Below are 22,972 nucleotides of genomic sequence, written 5' to 3'. Positions count from 1 at the left end.
TGTACGGTTTTTGAGGAGACACAAACATTCAGTCTGTTTGTAAGTATGGCATAATCATCTTATTCTTGTGTCACAGCAGAAAACCTTCCATTTTTAGCTACAGATAAAGAAAAGCATTTCTAGATCATCCAGCTGTTCTGCTTTTAGAGTCATACTGAAAATCTCTCATGGATTCAAAATGATTGGGAATAAAATGTCCGATTAATAAAGTAGTCTGGTTATTGAGTTAGTGAACTTGTATGAAACACAGCAATTACTATTGTCAAAGGATGCACAGAGTAAAATATATTTAACTCCATCACCTCAAATCCATTATGGGATGAGAGAAGGTACCATAAAATAGTTAGATGATATCTAACTATTTACCTGCATATATTTTTTAAAAACTTGGGTTAATTTTTTTTTTTTTCAGGATCTGGCAGGGTTTCAGAAATATCACTAATGTATCTCAATAACTACTATAATGACAAAAAGTTAGGAAAGTGGTATTCTGAACACACAAAAAGACGGCTCCCACACTTCCCATATGAGCTGTCATCTTTCTTTTTCCTACAAATGTATTTAAATTTTCTATAATTTCTGAGGTCGTAACACTTTCAAAATTTCTTCTTCATTAGATGAAGACATTTCTACAAATATGGTGCCAGGTCTTAATTTCTGTCATGTTTCAGCTTTAGAATAATCTCAAGTGGAGCCAATATTAAAATGTACCTCTTGTATGTTCAAGTGTCTGCTACCTGCTGGATGAGTTTTCTCAGTCTCTAACTGTAATCAAGCATCTTACTTCATGCATAATAGCTTGGTCCACTGGCCCAACAGGTGAGGTAATGCTAGCAGGAAAGACAGGAGACATCATCTGACAGTGAGGGCTATCTGCACAGCTGGTATGGAAGAAGTTTACCTCTTTTCTTCAGACAAACTTGTCCTTTCTTTCCTACTTCATGTAAAAACCTTGAGGTTTAGAACTAGGAATATTTTTAAAGCTTTGGGACAACTTTATTCACCTCATCAAACGGCTGGGTGGAAGAAGTATGCCACAGTAGAAGTAATAATCCATCAGACCTAAAAATCAGAGACACTGATCCCGTCAGGGTCTCCAGTGCATGTGAGCTTCATAAGAATCATGAAAACTTTCAGGAAACAGATGCTGTACAGCATGAAAACTGAACAACAGAAAGACCCTCAATCTAGCTAGAGTTCTATGCGCAGGTAATTTTTTTTTGCATGATTCATGTGAATTTCCATTCCATAATGAGCTTTAAAACATGAGTCCATTATAAGAAAACCTACGCCATTGGTAGTGAGAAATTCGCTTCTTGAAAAATTCATACTGCTATGCATCAATCTTCATTCGTAGTTTTTAGTTTATTTAATATGAGTTAATATCTTAGGAAAATTCTTATTTTACCCTTGGCGTCTTTATTTTACCCAACAGTTAAATGCAATTGGTGCTGGCTCTGATTCACCTATTATTGAAAAATACCTCAATAAGCCACTTAACACACACATACACTTCTTTCAGTGTGTCATCTCTAATGGTCCTGCCAAAACATACTAATCTACTGAGGCACTTAATTTCCTGGTTCTTTCATTTTTCTGGCAGTTGAACCATCCTTTACTTAATGAGCTGTAGCATCAGGGCATCTCCAGGGTTGGGGGAGCACCTGATTCGCCTACTTCTGCCTCCAACACCGTTGGCAGAAACCATTTCAACTCAAAAGGGTCTGTGCCACATGGCGTGTAATTCATGTCGTGGGTGCCAGGAGCACCCACGTTTTTTGGTAATCGTCTCTTTGACGTGAATACACTTATAAGTTTCATTTGGGGTTGCCAGTAAAGGAAAATTTTATCGTGGCAGGACAAACTCACGCTTTCAGCTCCAGATGCTCAACAAGGACCAGTGTGGAACCACTTTTAAGATTTTTGACTCAGCGCTTAAAACCTACCAACACCGGAGCATGTCCTCAACGTGGTCATGGGCTCTGCTACACCAGAGATGTTCAAGCAGAGCGGAACCCCTGCGTGTTAGGGACTCTGCCGAAAAGACAGGGAAATCAGAAAACCTGACACTTGTTTTCCAGCTCTGTGACTACACGCTTTGAAAATCACTCAGATTAATATTAAGCCTTACCTAGGCTCCTGTGATTAAGGCCCATGCGAATGCACTATTCCAAACCTGTGGAAAAAAAAAAAAAAAAAATGGCAGCTGTTTGTTCTGGGTCTGCAGATGTACCGGTCAAAATTACGCAGTTAGGACAAAACTTTCCTATCTTCTCTTCCCTGGTGGCACAATTGTTCATTTTTCCATGAATGCCACCATAGTTCTCTTAAACCTTTTTTTTTTGCTTGACAGAACCTCTGGATCTCAGTTATATGCACAGTTTATCCGGTAACCCATTCAATAATTTTGTTGGCCTCTCCAGATCTACAGCAAAACACTGATTTTCTTTCCCATTTGGTGTTGTCCTTTCTTGTTTTGTTTACATGACCTCATCCTATCTGAGAGGAATCCAGCTTTCAAAGCTTTCAAAGGGCACCTCCTTAGCATATTCTTGGATTTGGTCTGGACTGGGTTCTGTCTAGGTGTTTTGTGTTGGATCTATGACTAATGCCTTCTCCCGTGGAATGTTCTGGGTAGGGGAGTTTCCTGGTCTTTGTGGATTTTCTACAATAAGCTTGATGTTACATGTTTAAAATTATTTCTTCGTATAGATAGCCATTTATAAAAAATAAACGGCTATCCTGTTTGTCAGGCCAGAGTTAGGATTTTTGAATTTGGATAAAGTTTGTAGATTCACGTAACAATTACTTCATTTTTCCCTTTTCCCCAAGATGTGCCACAGATGCAAAAGGTAGGGGTGAGGATTGACTACAGATTTCTTACCACTGGAAAGAGTAAATCAGGCCACACTCACACAGCCTTGAGCTGGGACACGACACGCTCAGCACACCTGTGCAAATCCTTTATTAAAGCAACAACCAAAATACAGGATGGCTCACATGTTTTTTTGCCTTTTTGCTGCTATATCAATTTAAATATTAGTCATTTGTTTATACCTTTAAATTATTCTTAAAAGGTGAACATTTATAGCTCACAAATCAACAGTTTGACATTTCCGCGCAGATACATTTTTCCATCTTATTTCCTGGCTTTAACAAAGAAATTCCAGAACCAGAGGAATAGCACATCAAACGTTGAGCGCCAGCACCTTCTGTGAGCGGTGCTGGGCTGTCTGAGAGATACAATGAAGGTTTCAATTCCTCGTTAAATAAAAATAATTTATGCCCGAATATTCTTAGAACTATTTGCTTTCTGTTTTTACATTCTCTATGAGCTTCAGTTTCGACTGTGGTATTCTAAGCATTAGTCCCCTTAAAAATGACATTTCTAAAATATCTCAGTGAAAGATCATTATCACCCTCATACAACATTTTCTTGTATAACAGACACTCAGTCCTTCAGAAAGCATAAGAAGCAATTGTTTTTTTCTATTTTTTCCCCACCACTGATTTGTTTAATTCAAACCTTGTTAATCACTGGTTTAACCCTAAGGGTCATTAGGAAGATGAACTCTGTTATCTACTAAAAGATTTTTAAATGAACAGGTGAATGTAAAAATGACTAACACCGTGAAGGTAACAGGTGCTCAAAACACGTGTGTGAATATACAATGAGATCTGCTGGCTATGTAAAGAGTACCAATGAATTAGCTTAAAAAGCAAGAACAGAAACCAGGATTATGATCTAAAAGGACTGCCAAAAGGGTACGTGAAGACAGGTACAGGGAAGTAGTCGCTGAACTGCGCTCAGTATAAAGTAGAGTATCTGAAAGATAAAGGAAATGCTCCGTTTTCTTACCCAGTGAAACACTGGGAGGAAACCCCTGTTCACAGAACCCCAGGGGCTGCCCTTGAAGAGTTTTAGCACTGGTACAACACTGAAATTCAACCTGCACACACAGGAGTCTGATCTGCCTTCTGAAACGGCTCGTCCGCTGGCTGGGACTGGGGTTTCTAAGGCTCAGCTGGTCTGTGTTGGCTGCACTACATTTAGAGGCTGTCTGTCCAAATCTTGCAAACATTCTTTCTGCCTAACATTTTCTTCACGAGCTAAACAGCTGAACAGCTCTGAGATCACCAATAAAGAACAATCCAACCATTAGATGAGAAATGTTACCAGCCCAGTGAATAAGTTACACAGCCATCCTTCAAGCCAGGTCTTTCAATCCAGTTGCTTTCTTATCTCACGTTTGCCCTTCAAAGGAAGTCTGAACAACACGGGATGTCTACAATTAAAAATGAAACACACAATGAAAAAGATAAAGAAGGGAAGGATTCCAGACTCCACTGTGTGGGAGGCCAGGCCTTTTGGCTTGGTTTTGAAAAAAGAAACGCTCACCAGCCATCATTCTGGGTGTAATGACACAGCACAATAATGCTCAGGATGGGTAAGGACATTCAGTTATTTTCCGAGCGATTTCTATACATTATAGATGTCACATTTGGTTCCTAGAGATTTAGTCAAGTATTACTAGTTCTTTTTGTCAAGCATGATATACAAAAAGATGAGAATAGATGTGCCCTAAAAATATGAAAATATAATATATAAAACAAAACCATTATAAATTACATAGATTTGCAGTATAAAATTTTTTCCCATTTAGAATAAATACCATCCAAGTTTACAGATCATCTAAGTGAATTAAATATGCACACATATCTGAATCATTTTCAGAACTTCAAGAAAAAAAAAATCGCTAGAGATATGACCAGACGACTCAGAAACCAGAAACTGCTTACTTTTGAGAATAATGACCTAAGACCCAAAGGACATGGCTTGGGATTTAGTGCTAAGCTGTTAAAACTGCCCAAATGAGTCTGAACGTATGCATGTGTGCATACACACACACACACACACACACACACACGCTCACAAGCGCCATACTTTTATGGATTTCTATGAAGATCAACGGTTTATCTTTGAAAAATCAGCCCAAAGTCACGAGATCATCTCTGTTCCATATTCTAGCAGGAGAGCTTTCCTATTCTGTAAAGAAGCTACAGGACGAACAGGAAGAGTGTAGCCTTTCTGGACAGAGAAATCTTCGTCGTAAGCCAGCCTCCTCTTTGGTTGGCTGTTATTCTATCAAGAGCTTTCTGATGCCTTAAAGAGGGGAAAGGTTTTGAAAAATCTATATAATCTCGCCAGTCTAAAGAAGCTAAAACCAACCTGAAAACATTCTTTGGTCACACGTTTCTGCTCCTGCTCCATAAAAAATCTGCCCGTTTTTAACTTTCTATCCCTAATCAGTGCCTAGATGGGAGAGATAGATGCCTTTTCCTGTAATGTCCACGTGGAAAGGTGCACATGGGTTTCGGTGGAGGGAGAACTGGACAGAATGGGAAAAAGTTCACGCGGTGTCACAAAATGAGTGTGGGTCCCTGCTGTTGCTTTGGGCGTACAGATCCATGGTAAGAATCTGCTGACCTCCATGACAAGTGGAAAATTCTAAGAGGTGGAGATAAAACTCTTCTGCAACCTCAATACAGAAAACCCTCATCCAGAGAGTGCAAGTGGGAGGTCAAGGTTTCTCTGGACTGTTTACGACTCACTTTTTATGTGACCACCCAAGACACTCCTACCTGATGGCAATGGGTCATCTGAGGCCAAGAGGACTCTGATCCAACTGAGTCTTCTCAGACCACCTGTCACACCAGTTATCTCTACAGAGAGAAACCCCTGAAGCCAAACCCTCTGCCCTCAGCTACAGATTCAGATGCTTTTGCTGTGAAGGTTGGCGGCAAGAGTATCTAACCTCACGTGCCCATGTTTGCTCCCAAGACTGCTTGTCTCCTGCAAGGGGGGCCATCACCAACTTTCCATAAAACTCTAAAATGTCTGAGCCGGATGGGATCTGGGGACCCATCAAGTCCCACCTCCGTGTTTGTCAGATGAGAAAGATTAAACCCAGGGGGGTGTCGAAGGTCACTTATCCAGATAGCGAGAGTGAGGACTAAACATCAGGTCTGCTCTCACGATCCGTGTGGCCCAGGGAACCTCCATGGAAACCATGATGTGGCCGCGACCCTCAAGACGACTTCAAGGTTATGGCTCCCCTGCTCATAAATGGAAATGAACTAATCCACGACGACATCTAAACTGCAGACGCTGCCCTAATGATTTTGGTTTTGAGTTTTTGAAACCGAACCTCTTGATTTGCATCAATACTAACTTTCACCATAAAGAAGATTAGAGGAACCAGAAAGGAAAGTGAAAAATCTTTCGAGTAATTGTGGAGGAGGGCCAGGTGACTCTGCGGCAGAGGGGGCCATCTAGATGGAGCTCGAGCCCGTCTGGTCTGTCCCTCTGCCAGGGAAGGAACGGAGGCCCCACCTGCCCAAAGCCTGTGGTGCTTACTGGCACCATCAGACGAGACGCTAGCCTTTGGGTGACTAGTTTTGTCGTTTCTGTAACATCATTCTGCCGCACATACAACTGCTTTCTTGTGGGACAAAATTAATTCAAGAATTCTGGCGTGAAATTTCATTCCATCACCCGAGCCTTTCACTCTCCCCTTCAAGGACGGACAAGTTAGCCCTGCAGTTCAGGGAAGTGGGCCTGGCTAGGCGATCCCACGGACCCTGACGCTTGCTGCCCCAAACCAAGTGTTTGGGTCACCGGACGGCCCCTGGAGGCCCACATTCTACACTTACGTGGATTCCTCAGATGCCTCTGTCTCTGGACGCAACATGCGTTCCAGATCAAGCAGCAGCCGTGTTTGGAGGATGACGTTACTTAAACGTAAAAACAGCATTTTTCATGGACAGTTTGGGTAAATTCAAGTTTACAGTCTCCCTGCCACCTCAGCTGAGCTCACCTAAAGGCTCTCAGAATCGGACAGGCAACACATTTTTATTTGGCTATTAAAGTGCTATCCTGGGCAAGGTTTTTTTTTTTCTTTCTCAGTTTCACAACAGTAGCTTCATTGGAAACAAACAAACAAACAAAGCAATGGATGGAGACAGGCCTGGGAAATGACAAAAATCACGAGGCTGGTAACTGCTTTGGAACATTACAGATGACTTGTGGGTATCAGCCCTGACACCAAAGCCTCTGAGGTAAAAGTTTGGCGGGGGTTCGAGGGGGTGGGGGGAGAGAAATAAGGACAAAGCGGCAAAGGGGACGAAACCAGAAGGAACGATTGGCATCCATATCACAACGACTCGGTTATAGGGGAACGGTGAAGGGGGGTTAAAACTGAGAAGAAAGTGCAACAGACCCACGGACGTGCAGTTGCTCTCGTAGCAGACCTATAACTTTTTAAAGGAAAAGCGCTGCAGTGTGCATTGGACAGGGCTCTTGACCTCAGAGTCTCTCACACCAAAAGGGCATCAGTGATTAAGGTATCTGGCAGAGAAGAGCCTCTGAGATTCATGCCGCGCGCACAGACACCTGCCCAAGGTCGCCGGCTCTGCACCCTGCCGCTGCTCGCATCCTCCGTCGCAGGGCGCGGTCCGGGCACACAGCATGCACGCAGGCGCTCCCTTTTGAAGGGGCCTGGCTCCTACCTACGGGACAGGCGTCTCCAGTAAGGCTTAGCGGCGAGGGCGGACTGCGTCTGGCCCTGGGGGTGGGGGGGGGCGGCCCTGATTCTCGGGGTGTGCATAGCTTCTCGGGGGGACGTTGTTAGACATGGCTTTCATAGACGACGCGGGCGTTGCTCTCGCACGCCCCGGCCGGCTCTGTGGCTTCCAGGAGACCTGGGGGCAGGACACGGTCCGGTACCTCGACAGGCGTGGGCTCCTCGGAGGTCAGCGCCGCGGACGTGACCTCGGTGGAAGGCGCCGCGGACTCGGGGGAGTGCTCGGCCGAGGGCTCGGTGTCCTCCTCGTCTCTGGCCTCGAGGGGCCCCCCGTCCCGGTCATCCGTGGGCTCCCTCCGGGCCTGCGGGTGCACGGACACCTCAATGGCAATCTGCTGGGGCTGCTCGTGCAGCGACGAGGCGTCTGAGTCAGCAGTGGGGGACTCGCTCCGCTGCAGGGCGTCGGGGATGGTGTAGACCTCGTCCCCGCTGGTGGCCTCCTGGCCCTCAGGCGCGTGGCGCACGAAGTTCTGGCCCTGCTCCTCCAGCCCTACCACCTCCATGAGCTCCTCCACGATGGTCCTGCAGTTCATGATGAGCGGGGGCAGCGGCACGCTGCGGGCCAGCTCCTCGATGTAGCGGGCGAACTCCATGGTCTTGAACTGTGTGACCTTGGCCAGCTCCAACGTCTTGGCCGACGTGATGATGGGGATGCGCTTGGCGATCTCGAAGGCCTTCTGCAGCTTCTCGGCGCCCTCTGTACGGAAGAACTCGTTGATGGCCTTCTCGGTCTTCTTCAGGTGGCTACTCATCATGCAGAGGCGGGTGATGTTGAGGGCCAGCACCACGGTGAAGGCCACCAGGCACACCACCATGTAGTACACGCCCATGTCCCCCGACGTGAAGACCACCCTCAGCGTCACCGTGTTGTTCACGGTGCCGTGGACGTTGGCCGCCACACATGTGTATCGACCTCGGTCCGTGAAGGACACCTTGGTGATGTTCAGGAGGCCGTCGTGCATCTGCCACTTTCCTGCAGGAGGAAGAGGACAGAGTCAGCCGGGCCCTCCACTCCCTGCAGCCACTGCCCCGCACGTCGCTGAGCACATCTCCCACCACCATGTCTGCCACTGCCGACGGCGCCCACGGCGAACGCCGACCTCGCCAGACGGTGACGGTGTTAGCTCGCCTAATCCTCACAACTCGGGGAGCAGCTACCAGCACCGGCCCATTTTACAGGATGGGGAAACTGAGGCACAGGTCCACTAAGCCACCTCCCCAGGGCGCCAGTTTGGAAGCAGTTGAGCTAGACGTGAACTCGAGCCCAAGAGGCTGTACTCTTAATACCAAATCATACTGTGTGATTCCACATCCTAGAGAAAAATTAGAAAAATAAACAGTATGGAAAATGCTTGCTCTTACTAGAGAATTCCTTCATGTAGCATCTGATTTTCTAGCCTGCCTGTGAGCGAGGCTCTACAGAATATATATGTTCACTGGAGAGTTTTAATACTTTTCAGAAGATAAAGTACTTTGGGATCAACATAAAAACTGGAGTAAATCAATTAAATTGTAATTGTTCACCTGGGTTTCTCATATTTGAGATTGAAGTAGTCCTGGTATGACCTCCGTTGATGGAAACATAAATAATTAATTTTGAGAAGCTACAATGAACTACGTCACTTACAGTTACAAGCTAATGCTGTGGAGATTCAGAGGCTGGGTGTGAATAAGCAACAATTTGGTTTCGCTTTGCAAATAAATCACAGACCCATCAGGTTGAAACCAGGCCTCACACAATGGAGAATGCACACTGAAAAGCGTTGTGATAGATAAGAATTCTACCCCCCTCTGGCCTGGAAAGGATCGTTGTCCTGGGAATGAGGTTCTTAACCTGAATTAATCTTTGCTAGGGATTACTCCTTAGTCTGCCTGTGTACCCGTCGGTCAGAGGACCCCGGGAAATGTGATCCTAGCTTTGCTTTCCAGGTCTTGGGTCTGAGCCTTTCTGAAAACCCTCCACCTCCCTAGACTGTCCTGTAGAGAGAGAAGGGTCCCGGCCCGGCCTCGGGGGAGTTCTGCATAGCAGGAAGATCTTTCTGCGTAAAAGCACTTGCGTCCCCAAGCAAGCCAGAGGCCTCTCCTGAGAGATGCGGCAACTCAGCGCGTGGTTTCCTTTTAAGGGTGTATTATCGATTTGTATTTATTTATTTATTTATTTCTTGCGGTACGTGGGCCTCTCACTGCTGTGGCCTCTCCCGTTGCGGAGCACAGGCTCCGGACGCGCAGGCTCAGCGGCCATGGCTCACGGGCCCAGCCGCTCCGCGGCATATGGGATCCTCCCGGACCGGGGCACGAACCCGTGTCCCCTGCATCGGCAGGCGGACTCTCAACCACTGCGCCACCAGGGAAGCCCATATCACTTTGTATTTTTTAAAAAGAGAAGAAATTTGTGAGCACCAAAGCGACCAGGGTCTCCAGGGACTGTGGGATGAGACAGCAGAGGCCCCCGTTATTCCAGGTCCTCTGCTCCAAGGACCATCCTTCGGGAGGCTGGCCGGAGCCGTGGGGGCCGTCGGGGACCTGCAGCCCCTCCTCCCGCTGGTCTGGGGAGCCTGGCAGGAAGCCTCTTGTAGATGCTGCCACATTCCTCTGCTTCCTGAAGGAACATCTGAGAAGAGTGGGTCCTGGTGTCCCCAAGTACCCTGCTTCTAATAATTCAGCCAGTGTACTTTCCCGAGAGTAGGAAACACTGGTTTGGGAAATCTAGCGCGTTTCCGTCTCTTGTGAACGTGTATGAACAGACCACCCTAGCGCTCGGCCTGTGAAACCTTCTCTCGTCCAGATGGGCAGAGGCAAGCCTCCCACCCTGTCCGTTCGTTCCTGAACATGCAACCTGATACTTCAGTGGCAGATTTATCCAAATAGAGAATAATCTGAGCAAGGGAAATGATCAATTTGTGTTCTTCAAATGTGCATGTTTCATCAAACCACACTACAGCAGGCATAGAAAAAAATAACAACGCCGGTTGCCTGAAAGCTTATGATAGATGTGGAAGGTACTGGGTGCCAGAGAATTACAGACTCTACCTATAGGAGTTTCTCACACTGACTGCTGGAAAACAACAGGAAATAGGAAGGGAGAAGGGGAGAAGGTGAGGTTCTTTGTATGAGGAACAGTTAGGATCAATTTGTCCACCTCCTAACCTCCCACCCTCGCTCCCTCTGTGGAGGAATTATTTTATCTACAAATTCAAGGACAGGGTAGGAGGAACCAGGGTGTGGAGGAAGAGCAGAAAGGAGTGCTGAACTCAGAAGGCAGGCACCTGACGGTAACAGAAACAGCTCTCTCCCCACACCTAGGCAAGGCGCTCAGCGATAACTGCACCTAATTGCGATAGAAAAGTGAAGTGTAGAAATGCAGGCCAGTTACAAGATGACAACAATTTCCTCTACTGACTATTCAAAGGGTTTCTGAACTTGGATTTTATAGTTATCTTTAGGCATGTTTTTTTTTTTTTGGTGGTACGCGGGCCTCTCACTGCTGCGGCCTCTCCCGTTGCGGAGCACAGGCTCCGGACGCGCAGGCTCAGCGGCCATGGCTCACGGGCCCAGCCGCTCCGCGGCATGAGGGATCTTCCCGGACCGGGGCACGAACCCGTGTCCCCTGAATCGGCAGGCGGACTCCCAACCACTGCGCCACCAGGGAAGCCCTAGGCATGTTTTTAATCGTCTATTGATGTATATTTATCTGTCCTGGACCTAAGCGATTCAAAGCAGATACCGACTCAGACACTCCAGAAGTTCCCTGTCGCACAGTCAAAACAAGCACAGTCTGGAATCAAACACAATTAGGTGACACTTGTAGTTCGTTCTGGGGAAACCGGTGAGACGTAAAGTGCATAACTTACTAGTTTGGCACGTATTCTGCTTCTTAGCCCAGGGCCGTGGGTCCTTGGACTAACATCTATCATATACCTTATCCAATAATTAACCTCGTTTGTTCCGGAAGCCCGAAGCCCAGCCATGAATCTGCGAAGTGACTATATTTGCCTAACGATAAACCACACAATGAATCACATATGATTATCCTGAAACAGGCAGGTATTACCCCTAATAGGAGCTGTGACACTATAGTTAAATAACTGAGACCCATCTCTCTGCCAGCAAGTCCCTGTTTCGAGTCCACGACAAGGACACCAAGACATCCCTCTCTTCAGGGTTCAGTCCTTCACTGTATTTCTCTTGAAACAAAACACATGTCACATTTACTTTATGGATTAAGGTAATAGTAATGCTGCTTAGGCTTCTCAGGTACGACGAGGTAAAGGGAACATGTGACCTGGACTAAACATTGTTTTGCCAGATCTCAAAGCGAGTCTTGGGAAGCCAACACACACACACACACACACACACACACACACACACACACTCATTCTGATGAAAGACGATTCTGGCCTCAAAGGTGATGTATGTCTGTATCATGTCCTGTTTAAAGGCTGATACATTCCTTCCTTCCTAGGAACTAAGACTCTAAATCCTTCCTCTCAGCCTCAGCATGACCTTCGATTAGTGAGAAATAAAGATTTCTGCATGTTCTCCTGCTGTATGCAGCCCCGAACACTATGAACCCCACCCTGGGGGTCCTACCACATCAGCAGGGGCCCAGGCTCATGGAGAATCACAGGCAGCCGCCCCACTAGGATCGTCTCGAGAACGTTCCTGGGCCACATGTTGCCTTTCTCCTTAGTCTGCAAATACCTTGTCCTGAGACCCAGCCTGGAAGGTCTGACTTCAGCCATCAGGAGGTCGAGGGAATAAAAAGGGCCCCAGTGACTGTCACAGGAACCCGAAGACCCAGCCACCTGGGGTGGGGAAGCTGGGTGCTGCAGCTCCAGGGATGATTTTAAACTGGAGTTGAGCAGGGAGGTCACAACCATGTGCTGAATTCTCACTAAGCTGCATCATTTCAGCACAAGTAAACAACTAAAATGTGAGCCGCTGACGCTGAGTCACTTCAACAGGCAATGATTTTGGAGGAAATGCACAACTAAAAGATCCTGCATGCCGCAACTAAGAGATCCTGCATGTCCCAGCGAAGACCCCAATGCCACAACTAAGACCCGGCGCAGCCAAATAAGTTAACAAGATTTATTTTTGATTTTTTTAAAGGCAGATGTTGAGCCATCACTTTCTGATTCTAATACCAAAGATTCTGCGTCAAACGTTTCCCTGACAGACTGGTTCAAGATGGCCAACTAGAAGGACGTGATCTCACTCCCTCTTGCGAGAGCACCGGAATCACAACTAACTGCTGAACAATCATCAACAGGAAGACACTGGAACTCACAAAGAAACATACCCCACATCCAAAGACAAAGGAGAAGCCACAATGAGATGGTAGGAGGGGCGCAATCCCAGTAAAATCAAATCCCATAACCACTGGGTGGGTGACTCAGAGACTGGAGAACACTTATACCACAGAAGTCCACCCACTGGAGTGAAGGTTCTGAGCCCCACGTCAGGCTTCCCAAGCTGGGGGTCCAGGAACGGGAGGAGGAATTCCTAGAGAATCAGACTTTGGAGGCTAGTGGGATTTGATTGCAGGACTCTGACAGGACTGGGAGAAACAGAGACTCCACTCTTGGAGGGCACACACAAAGCAGTGTACGCACTGGGACCCAGGGGAAGGAGGAGTGGCCCCATAGGAGACTGAACCAGACCTACCTGCTAGTGTTGGAGGGTCACCTGCAGAGGCAGGGGGTGGCTGTGGCTCACCGTGGGGACAAGGACACTGGCAGCAGAAGTTCTGGGAAGTACTCCTTGGTGTGAGCCCTCCCGGAGTCTGCCATTAGCCCCACCAAAGAGCCCGGGAAGGCTCCAGTGTTGGGTTGCCACGGGCCAAACAACCAACAGGGAGGGAACCCAGCCCCACGCAACAGCAGACAAGCAGATTAAAGTTTTACTGAGCTGTGCCCACCAGAGCAACACCCAGCTCTACCCACCACCAGTCCCTCCCATCAGGAAACTTGCACAAGCCTCTTAGATAGCCTCACCCACCAGAGGGCAGACAGCAGAAGCAAGAACTACAACCCTGCAGCCTGTGGAACGAAAACCACATTCACGGAAAGTCAGACAAGATGAAAAGGCAAAGGGCTATGTACCAGATGAAGGAACGAGAAAAACCCTAGAAAAACAACTAAATGAAGTAGAGATAGGCAACCTTCCAGAAAAAGAATTCAGAATAATGATAGTGAAGATGATACAGGACCTCGGAAAAAGAATGGAGGCAAAGATTGAGAAGATGCAAGAAATGTTTAACAAAGACCTAGAAGAATTAGAGGACAAACAAATAGAGATGAACAGTACAATAACTGAAATGAAAAATACACCAGAAGGAATCAATAGCAGAATAACTGAGGCAGAAGAACGGATAAGTGACCTGGAAGACAGAATGGTGGAATTCACTGCCGTGGAACATAATAAAGAAAAAAGAATGAAAAGAAATGACGACAGGTTAAGAGACCTCTGGGACAACATTAAATGCACCAACATTCGCATTATAGGGGTCCCAGAAGGAGAAGAGAGAGAGAGAGGACCCGAGAAAGTATTTGAAGAGATTATAGTTGAAAACTTCCCTAACATGGGAAAGGAAATAGCTACCCAAGTCCAGGAAGCGCAGAGAGTCCCCATGCAGGATAAACCCAAGGAGAAACACGCCAAGACACACAGTAATCAAATTGGCAAAAATTAAAGACAAAGAAAAATTATCGAAAGCAACAAGGGAAAAACGACAAAAAACATACAAGGGAACTCCCATACAGTGAACAGCTGATTTCTCAGCAGAAACTCTACAAGCCAGAAGGGAGGGGCATGATATAATTAAAGTTATGAAAGGGAAGAACCTACAACCAAGATTACTCTACCCAGCAAGCGTCTCATTCAGATAAAACGGAGAAATCAAAAGCTTTACAGACAAACAAGAGCTAAGAGAATTCAGCACCACCAAACCAGCTCTACAACAAATGCTAAAGGAACTTCTCTAAGTGGGAAACACAAGAGAAGAAAAGGAACTACAAAAACAAACCCAAAACAATTAAGAGAATGGTAATAGGAACATACATATCGATAGTTTTGGTAACACATGTTGATAATTACCTTAAATATGAATGGATTAAATGCTCCAACCAAAAGACACAGGCTCGCTGAATGGATACAAAAACAAGACCCATATATATGCTGCCTACAAAAGACGCCCTTCAGACCTAGGGGCACATACAGACTGAAAGTGAGGGGAAGGAAAAAGATATTCCATGCAAGTGGGAATCAAAAGAAAGCTGGAGTAGCAATACTGATATCAGACAAAATAGACTTTAAAATAAAGAATGTTACAAGTGACAGGAAGGACACTACATAATGATCAAGGGATCAATCCAAGAAGAAGACATAACAATTATAAATATATATGCACCCAACACATGAGCACCTTAATACATAAAGCAACTGCTAACAGCTATAAAAGAGGAAATCAACAGTAATACAATAATAGTGGGGGACTTTAACACCTCACTTACACCGAAGGACAGATTATACAGACAGAAAATTAATAAGGAAACACAAGCTTTAAATGACACAATAGACCCGATAGATTTAATTGATATTTATAGGACATTCCATCCAAAAACAGCAGATTACACTTTCTTCTCAAGTGTGCATGGAACATTCTCCAGGACAGATCACATCTTGGGTCACAAATCAACCCTCAGTAAATTTAAGAAAACTGAAATCATATCAAGCATCTTTTCTGACCACAACGCTATGAGACTAGGTATCAATTACAGTAAAAAAAAATGTAAAAAACACAAACACATGGAGGCTAAACAATACGTTACTAGATAACCAAGAGATCACTGAAGAAATCAAAGAGGAAATAAAGAAATACCTAGAAACAAATGACAATGGAGACACGACAACCCAAAACGTATGGGATGCCGCAAAAGCAGTTCTAAGGGGAAGTTTATAGCTATACAGGCCTACCTCAACAAACAACAAACATCTCAAATAAACAATCTAACTTACACCTAAAGGAAATGGAGAAAGAAGAACAAACAAAACCCAAAGTTAGCAGAAGGAAAGAAATCATAAAGATCAGAGCAGAAATGAATGAAACAGAAACAAAGAAAACAATAGCAAAGATCAATAAAACTAAAAGCTGGTTCTTTGAGAAGATAAACAAAATTGATAAACCATTAGCCAGACTCATGAAGAAGAAGAGGGAGAGGACTCAAATCAATAAAATTAGAAATGAAAAAGAAGAAGTTACAACAGACACCATTTTATTGACAACTCTATGCCAATAAAATGGACAACCTGGAAGAAATGGACAAATTCTTAGAAAGGTATAACCTTCCAAGACCGAACCAGGAAGAAATAGAAAATATGAACAGACCAATCACAAGTAATGAAAGTGATTAAAAATCTTCCAACAAACAAAAGTCCAGGACCAGATGGATTCACAGGTGAATTCTATCAAACATTTAGAGAAGAGCTAACACCCATTCTTCTCAAACTCTTCCAAAAAATTGGGGAGGAAAGAACACTCCCAAACTCATTCTATGAGGCCACCATCACCCTGATACCAAAACTAGGCAAAGATACTACAAAAAAAAGAAAATTACAGACCAATATCACTGAGGAATATAGATGCAAAAATCCTCAACAAAATACTAGCAAACAGAGTAAATCAATCAATGTGATACACCATATTAACAAATTGAAGAAGAAAAACAATATGACCATCTCAATAGATGCAGAACAAGCTTGTAACAAAATTCAACACCCAGTTATGATAAAACCTCTCCAGAAAGTGGGCATAGAGGGAACCTACCTCAACATAATAAAGGCCATATAGGACAAATCCACAGCCAACATCATTTCAATGGTGAAAAACTGAAAGCATTTCCTCTAAGATCAAGAAAAGACAAGGATGTCCACTTTCATCACTATTATTCAACATAGTTTAGAAATCCTAGCCACAGCAATCAGAGAAGAAAAAGAAATAGAAGGAATACAAATTGGAAAAGAAGAAGTAAAAGTGTCACTGTTTGTAGATGACATACTATACACAGAGAATCCTAAAGATGCCACCAGAAAACTCCTAGAACTAATAAATGAACTTGGTAAAGTTGCAGGATAGAAAATTAATGCACAGAAATCTCTTGCATTCCTATACACTAACAATGAAAGATCAGAAAGGGAAATTAAGGAAACAATCCCCTTCACAACTCCAACAAAAAGAATAAAATACCTAGGAATAAACCTACCTAAGGAGGTAAAAGACCTGTACTCAGAAAACTATAAGACACTGAAGAAACAAATCAAAGATGACAGAAAACATATGGAGAGATATACCATGTTCTTGGATTGGAAGAATCAATATTGTGAAAATGACTATACTACCCAAAGCAATCTACAGATTCAATGGAATCCCTACTAAATTACCAATGGCATTTTTTACAGAAGGAGAACAAAATATCTTAAAATTTGTATGGAGACACAAAAGTCCCCGAATAGCCAAAGCAATCTTGAGGGAAAAAAATGGAGCTGGAGGAATCAGGCTCCCAGACCTCACACTATATACTACAAGCTACAGTCATCAAGACAGTATGGTACTGGCACAAAAACAGAAATATAGATCAATGGAACAGAATAGAAAGCCCAGAGATAACCCCATGCACCTATGGTCACCTTATCTTTGATAAAGGAGGCAAGACTATACAGTGGAGAAATGGCAGCCTCTTCAATAAGTGGCTGGGAAAATTGGACAGCTACATGTAGAAGAATATATTTAGAACACTCCATAACACCATACACAAAAATAAACTCAAAATGGGTTAAAAACCTAAATGTAAGACTGGACACTATAAAACTCTTAGAGGAAAACATAGGAAGAACACTCTTTGACATAAATCACAGCAAGATCTTTTTTGACCCACCTCCTAGAGTAATGGAAATAAAAACAAAAGTAAACAAATGGGACCTAATGAAACTTAAAATTAAGCCTTTGCACAGCAAAGGAAACCATAAACAAGATGAAAAAACAACCCTCAGAATGGGAGAAAATATTTGCAAACGAATCAACAAAGGATTAATCTCCAAACTATATAAACAGCTCATGCAGCTCAATATTAAAAAAACAAACAACCCAATCAAAAAATGGGCAGAAGACCTAAATAGACATTTCTCCAAAGACATACAGATGGCCAAGAGGCACATGAAAAGCTGCTCAACATCACTAATTATTAGAGAAATGCAGATCAAAACTACAATGAGGTATCACCTCACGCTGGTTAGAATGGGCATCATCAGAAAATCTACAAACAACAAATGCTGGAGAGGGTGTGGAGAAAAGGGAACCCTCTTGCAGTGTTGGTGGGAATGTAAATTGATACAGCCACTATGGAGAACAGTATGGAGGTTCCTTAAAAAACTAAAAATAGAACTACTATACGACCCAGCAATCCCACTACAGGGCATATACCCTGAGAAAACCATAATTCAAAAAGAGTCATGTACCACAGTGTTCACTGCAGCACTATTTACAATACAGGACATGGAAGCAACCTAAGTGTCCCTCGACAGACGAATGGATAAAGAAGATGTGGCACATATATATACAACGGAATATTACTCAGCCATAGAGAGGAACGAAATTGGGTCATTTGTAGAGCTGTGGATGGACCTAGAGGCTGTCATACAAAGTGAAATAAGTAGAAAGAGAAAAACAAATATTGCATATTAACGCATATATGTGGAATCTCGAAAAATGGTACAGATGAACTGGTTTGCAAGGCAGAAATAGACACAGATGTAGGGAACAAATCTATGGACACCAAGGGGGGAAGGCAGGGGGAGGGTGGTGGTGGTGGGATGAATTGGGAGATTGGGACTGACATATATACACTAATATGTTTAAAATAGATAACTAATAAGAACCTACTGTATAAAAAAGAAAATTAAAAAAAACAACAACAGGGCTTCCCTGATGGCGCAGTGGTTGAGAATCCTCCTGCTAATGCAGGGGACACGGGTTCGAGCCCTGGTCTGGGAGGATCCCACATGCCGCGGAGCAACTGGGCCTGTGAGCCACAACTACTGAGCCTGCGCGTCTGGAGCCTGTGCTCCACATCAAGAGAGGCCACGACAGTGAGAAGCCCGTGCACTGCGATGAAGAGTGGCCCCCGCTCGCCGCAACTAGAGAAAGCCCTCGCACAGAAACGAAGACCGAACACAGCCAATAAATAAATAAATCAAAATTTAAAACAACAACAAGAAACCGCCTCCTTGACACTCAGGAGGGCAGTCCCCGGTTCCGGTCCTGTGCTCGGATGGGAGCTCCCCCGCTGCCCCTCGGGATGGCCTTCCCCATCCCATCCTCCCGCTCTGTCCTGATCCTGATGCACGGATGGAGGCTGACACCCCAGGAGATGGGCCGTGCGGCTCTCGGGAATCCTTCACGGTCTCCCCGGATACTCCAGGCACGAGAGGCCCATGTGGAAATCTCCCTCATGTGAACTGGGGCATCGCCTTTGCAAAGACAAATGCTAACAGAGGTTCGCCTGTAGCTGAACCACGCTGAGTGCTGCGCTGTGTGACAAAGCTGGCGTCTTTAGAAGGCCAGCGGTATTTTTTATCTTGTTCATGCATTCGGTCAACAAACATTACTGAACACATTGTCTGTCACCAGGCTCCCTGCCAGAAGATGCAGCTACAAAGATGAGTAAGACATGACCCCCGGCTGCAGAAACCAGCGGGCCCCGCGAGGGCTGCAGACCCGCAGCCAACCTGGGGCACGTGGCGCGTGCCCTGTGCGCGTAGCGGGGACGGTAAGGATGCTGCTCGGCGGGGGTGCGGTCCCGAGCGGCACGGGGGTGCAGGCAGAGGAGTAGGAGGGAGAGGAAGCACTTCCAAGGCCAGAGGGGGCAGCAGGGCAGGTGAGCAAAAGAGGGGAGCCCGTGTGCACTGCTGCAGCTGACAGACGTTGTACAAACCAAGAGGGGATGCGCCACCTGCACGTCCCCTGCTCTGACCCCTGGTTCACTCAGCAGAGGAATCCCCAAAGTCCAGATGAAGATGCTGGCAAGCGTGGGAATTTTAAATGAAGGAAAAGGTCATTTCAAATCGGGGGGAAGAATACTGGGATCACTGACTACTCATCTGAAAGAAAATGAAGTTAAATTCCTAGTTTATGTGATACCTAAAAATAAATTCCAAGTACTCTAAACATAAAATTAAAACTATAAAGTTAATAAAAGATATGAAAACATTTTTCTAACCTTGGGACCGGAAAGCCTTTTCCAACATTTCAAGAATCCCAGAAACTCTAACAGAGAACCCTGATGGGATCGGATTTCTCCCAAATTCAACGTTTTACACTGTAACATCTGTTACACTAAAGTTGAGAGCAAATGAAAGAGTGGGAGAAAATTCTGGAATATTTGACAAATGCTTAATAACTATGAAACATAAAGAACTCCTATAAATCAAGACAAAGAACCCAAAAGGAAAAAAAAAAAAGGGAAAGGAGATGGACAGAGAAGTCACAGAAAAAAGGAATGCAGGTAGTGTCTAAGTGCACAAAATCACTTGTGGTTAAATCATAATTAAATTTAAATAGATTGAAGTAATTTTTTAAAACAGATGACTTTTCCACCTTGCAGAACGCCAGAGGAAGGGGGGTCCTGATTATACAGTGTGTTGCTGGGAGGATGGGAAGGCACACTGCAAGGCTGGGTTTTCGCATCGACCAAAGTGCAAGATGAATGGAGCCTGTGACCCACTTCTAGAATTCTTGAAACGCTTCAAATCAGGCAGGCCTAGATTGGGAAAATATCAACGAGTATAAGAAAATCAAGGTAGTGAAAAAAATCTTGTCAGCATCTTTCTCCCCAGGGACACAGTTCTAGAGCCTTCCTCATGGCCTACAACCTCTGGGCGAAGCCGTCACCGGGGTCGCAGGCCAGGAAGGCGGCTGACCTCGTATCACTGTGTCACTGTGGGGCCCAGGCACAGGGAGGGGGAGGCACTGAGGGCGGCACGAGGTCATGTCGACAGAACTGGGTCAGGGGACCACCCAACAACTAGAGAAGCAGGTCAGCGGTGTCGCGTGGTGACAGTTAAAACCCGTGCCACCGGGCTTCCCTGGTGGCGCAGTGGTTGAGAGTCCGCCTGCCCATGCAGGGGACGCGGGTTCGTGTCCCGGTCCGGGAGGATCCCACATTCCGCGGAGCGGCTGGGCCCGTGAGCCATGGCCGCTGAGCCTGCGCGTCCGGAGCCTGTGCTCTGCAACGGGAGAGGCCACAAGAGTGAGAGGCCCGCGTACCAAAAAAAAAAAAAAAAAAAAAACCCGTGCCACCAGGAAAGGCCACGGCACACGGGTTACTGTGACTTGACATGACAGATCAGGACGAATGCCGGTGCCAACACCTTCCGACCAAATGACCGCTGGACAGAAACAGCAGCACCAACTCTTCCCGGAACCCGAGCATCATGAGAAAGGTGACAGCACAATCACAAAGATGCTGTAACTACAACTTCCCTCCAAACCCACGTCTGCCGAAATCCCCAATCTTTCCAGCCGTCCTGAGGATGGCTCAGCATTAAAAATTAACACCATGCCCCACTGAAAAGCTCTTAGAATTTCCCTCAAATTATTTATGAGAAGAAAAGGATTTCTCTTTTTCCTTGGAGATGTCTTTCCGTGAAAGTGTCAACAAGCTGATGTGTGGTTCGTCTGCATTCCCGATAGGTGGTAGGAGAACATTAAGTCTCTGTTCACAATGCCATTTAGACACGGAGGCTCTTAAACTTTTCAAGGAGGAGGGTTCAGTCTGCTAAAACAAGGAGGTTATCTTCCTGAAACCAACTGAAAACTCTTCAGGTGGTGAGAGTTCCAATAACGTTTATGCAAACAGAAAGCAAGTGCAACACTCTCTTGAGCGATGCCGCACTGAATCCACACTCTTCAAATAAGAACCAAACACGCGCATGTGTCTATAAGCATGGGGTCTATTTTCTAACATGTGAAATAGAAGCTATGAGGGGAAAGGATCCAAGCCTTTTTACAAAACAGAACTGAGAACAAATGGAGCCCCGCATGGCTGCACCTGTTACGGGGCTTCTGCAGGAGATGATAGCTCCCCCGAAGCCACTGCAGAGGCCCACGTTATAAACACTGCAAGCTGCAAGGGTTCCTGCGACACCACCCCCAGCTTCCCAAGCGGGCTCTTCGGATGGTCCTGGGGCAGCTCTACCAAGCTGCTTCCTACATCATGTGGGACAGAGGAGGCCTGGGATCATCAGGGATTAGCTCGGCTCTCAGCTCAGGAAGGTTGGGGGGAGGCCCGGGCTGTTCAAAGCCTGCAGTTGTGCTTTGCTTCAAGGCATAAATAATATCTGAAAAGAACCCGTCTTTTCATTTCCTGGCAAAGGAAACATCTGACCCTCCGGCTCATTCGGCCTGATAATCTCCATTTTTAAAAAAGTGCCAAGCACGTCAGTCCATGCAGGCTGGCAGGAGTCTCTTCTGAGAGTGGGCGTAGGGGGTCTTCTGAGAGCACCCTGCACTGGGTGGATGGAAATAGCATCTCAGCCCTCACATCCTCATCCGAGGGGGATGGGGAAGGGTCTTCCCACTGCTAAGACTAAAGCAGTCTGGGCTCACACCCCAAAGGGGGAGCACAACCCATTAAAAAACAACGCTATAAATGGTGGCTCATTACCAGGCTGGCCCTCGACGTGACTCAATTTGGCAAATGAACCGAAGTACCACTTTTATGGAAAAATACATTATGGGTTCACGCAAGTGACTTAACCGACTTTGGAATGATTCTTTAGCGGGCTGAGGTTGCTTCTTTAGTTGAGACCAGGGTTTCTTCTCTTGGGCTGGCATTTTGCATCAGATAATTCTTGGGAGGGGTCTGTCTGTGCATTGCAGGATACTGAGGGCATCCCTGGCTTCCACCCTCTAGATGCCAGCAGTACATCTCCCCGGTCCTTTCCCTCCTGCCCCGGCTATGACAACCAAAATCACCTCCAGACTTGGTCGGTGTCCTCTGGGTGAGAGAACCAGTGGGTTAGGCAAAGGGAAAGTTCATCCTGTGCATACCATACTCCGTAACATCCACTCTCGCTGCTCCGAGGCTTGGGCGCGTTGGAGGGCAGCGGGCCCCTTGCATGTGGAGGGTATGTGTCGGGGGGTGGGGGATGTTGCTGGTGGAGGGGGGAGCGCCACTCTCGCCATCACATCCGTCCCAGCGTTAACTCGAGCTTCTAAACAACACTTAAGGGATATAAATGTTTTTGGTCTTCACTGAATGTTTTTTTAAAAG

General features: G+C 45.7%; 1 protein-coding gene across 2 annotated transcripts in view; it reads right to left on the bottom strand.

Moving 5' to 3' along the window:
* Positions 1-7,687: 7,687 nt before the first annotated feature.
* The window catches only part of MFAP3L (microfibril associated protein 3 like), a gene marked incomplete at its 3' end in the record, with an annotated part of 38,584 nt that continues 23,299 nt past the window's right edge, over positions 7,688-22,972 (bottom strand). For both annotated transcript variants that reach the window (XM_082843060.1, XM_082843061.1), the window contains exon 3: positions 7,688-8,616. In XM_082843060.1, the coding sequence (XP_082699186.1) occupies positions 7,688-8,616 (929 nt within the window). The remainder of the gene's footprint in view (positions 8,617-22,972) is intronic.

This window comes from Leucopleurus acutus (assembly GCF_964270905.1).
Source record: "Leucopleurus acutus genome assembly, chromosome: 7".
Lineage (NCBI taxonomy): Eukaryota > Metazoa > Chordata > Mammalia > Artiodactyla > Delphinidae > Leucopleurus > Leucopleurus acutus.
Note: the sequence above shows the minus strand (reverse complement) of the source record. Positions and strands in the feature narration are given on the sequence as shown.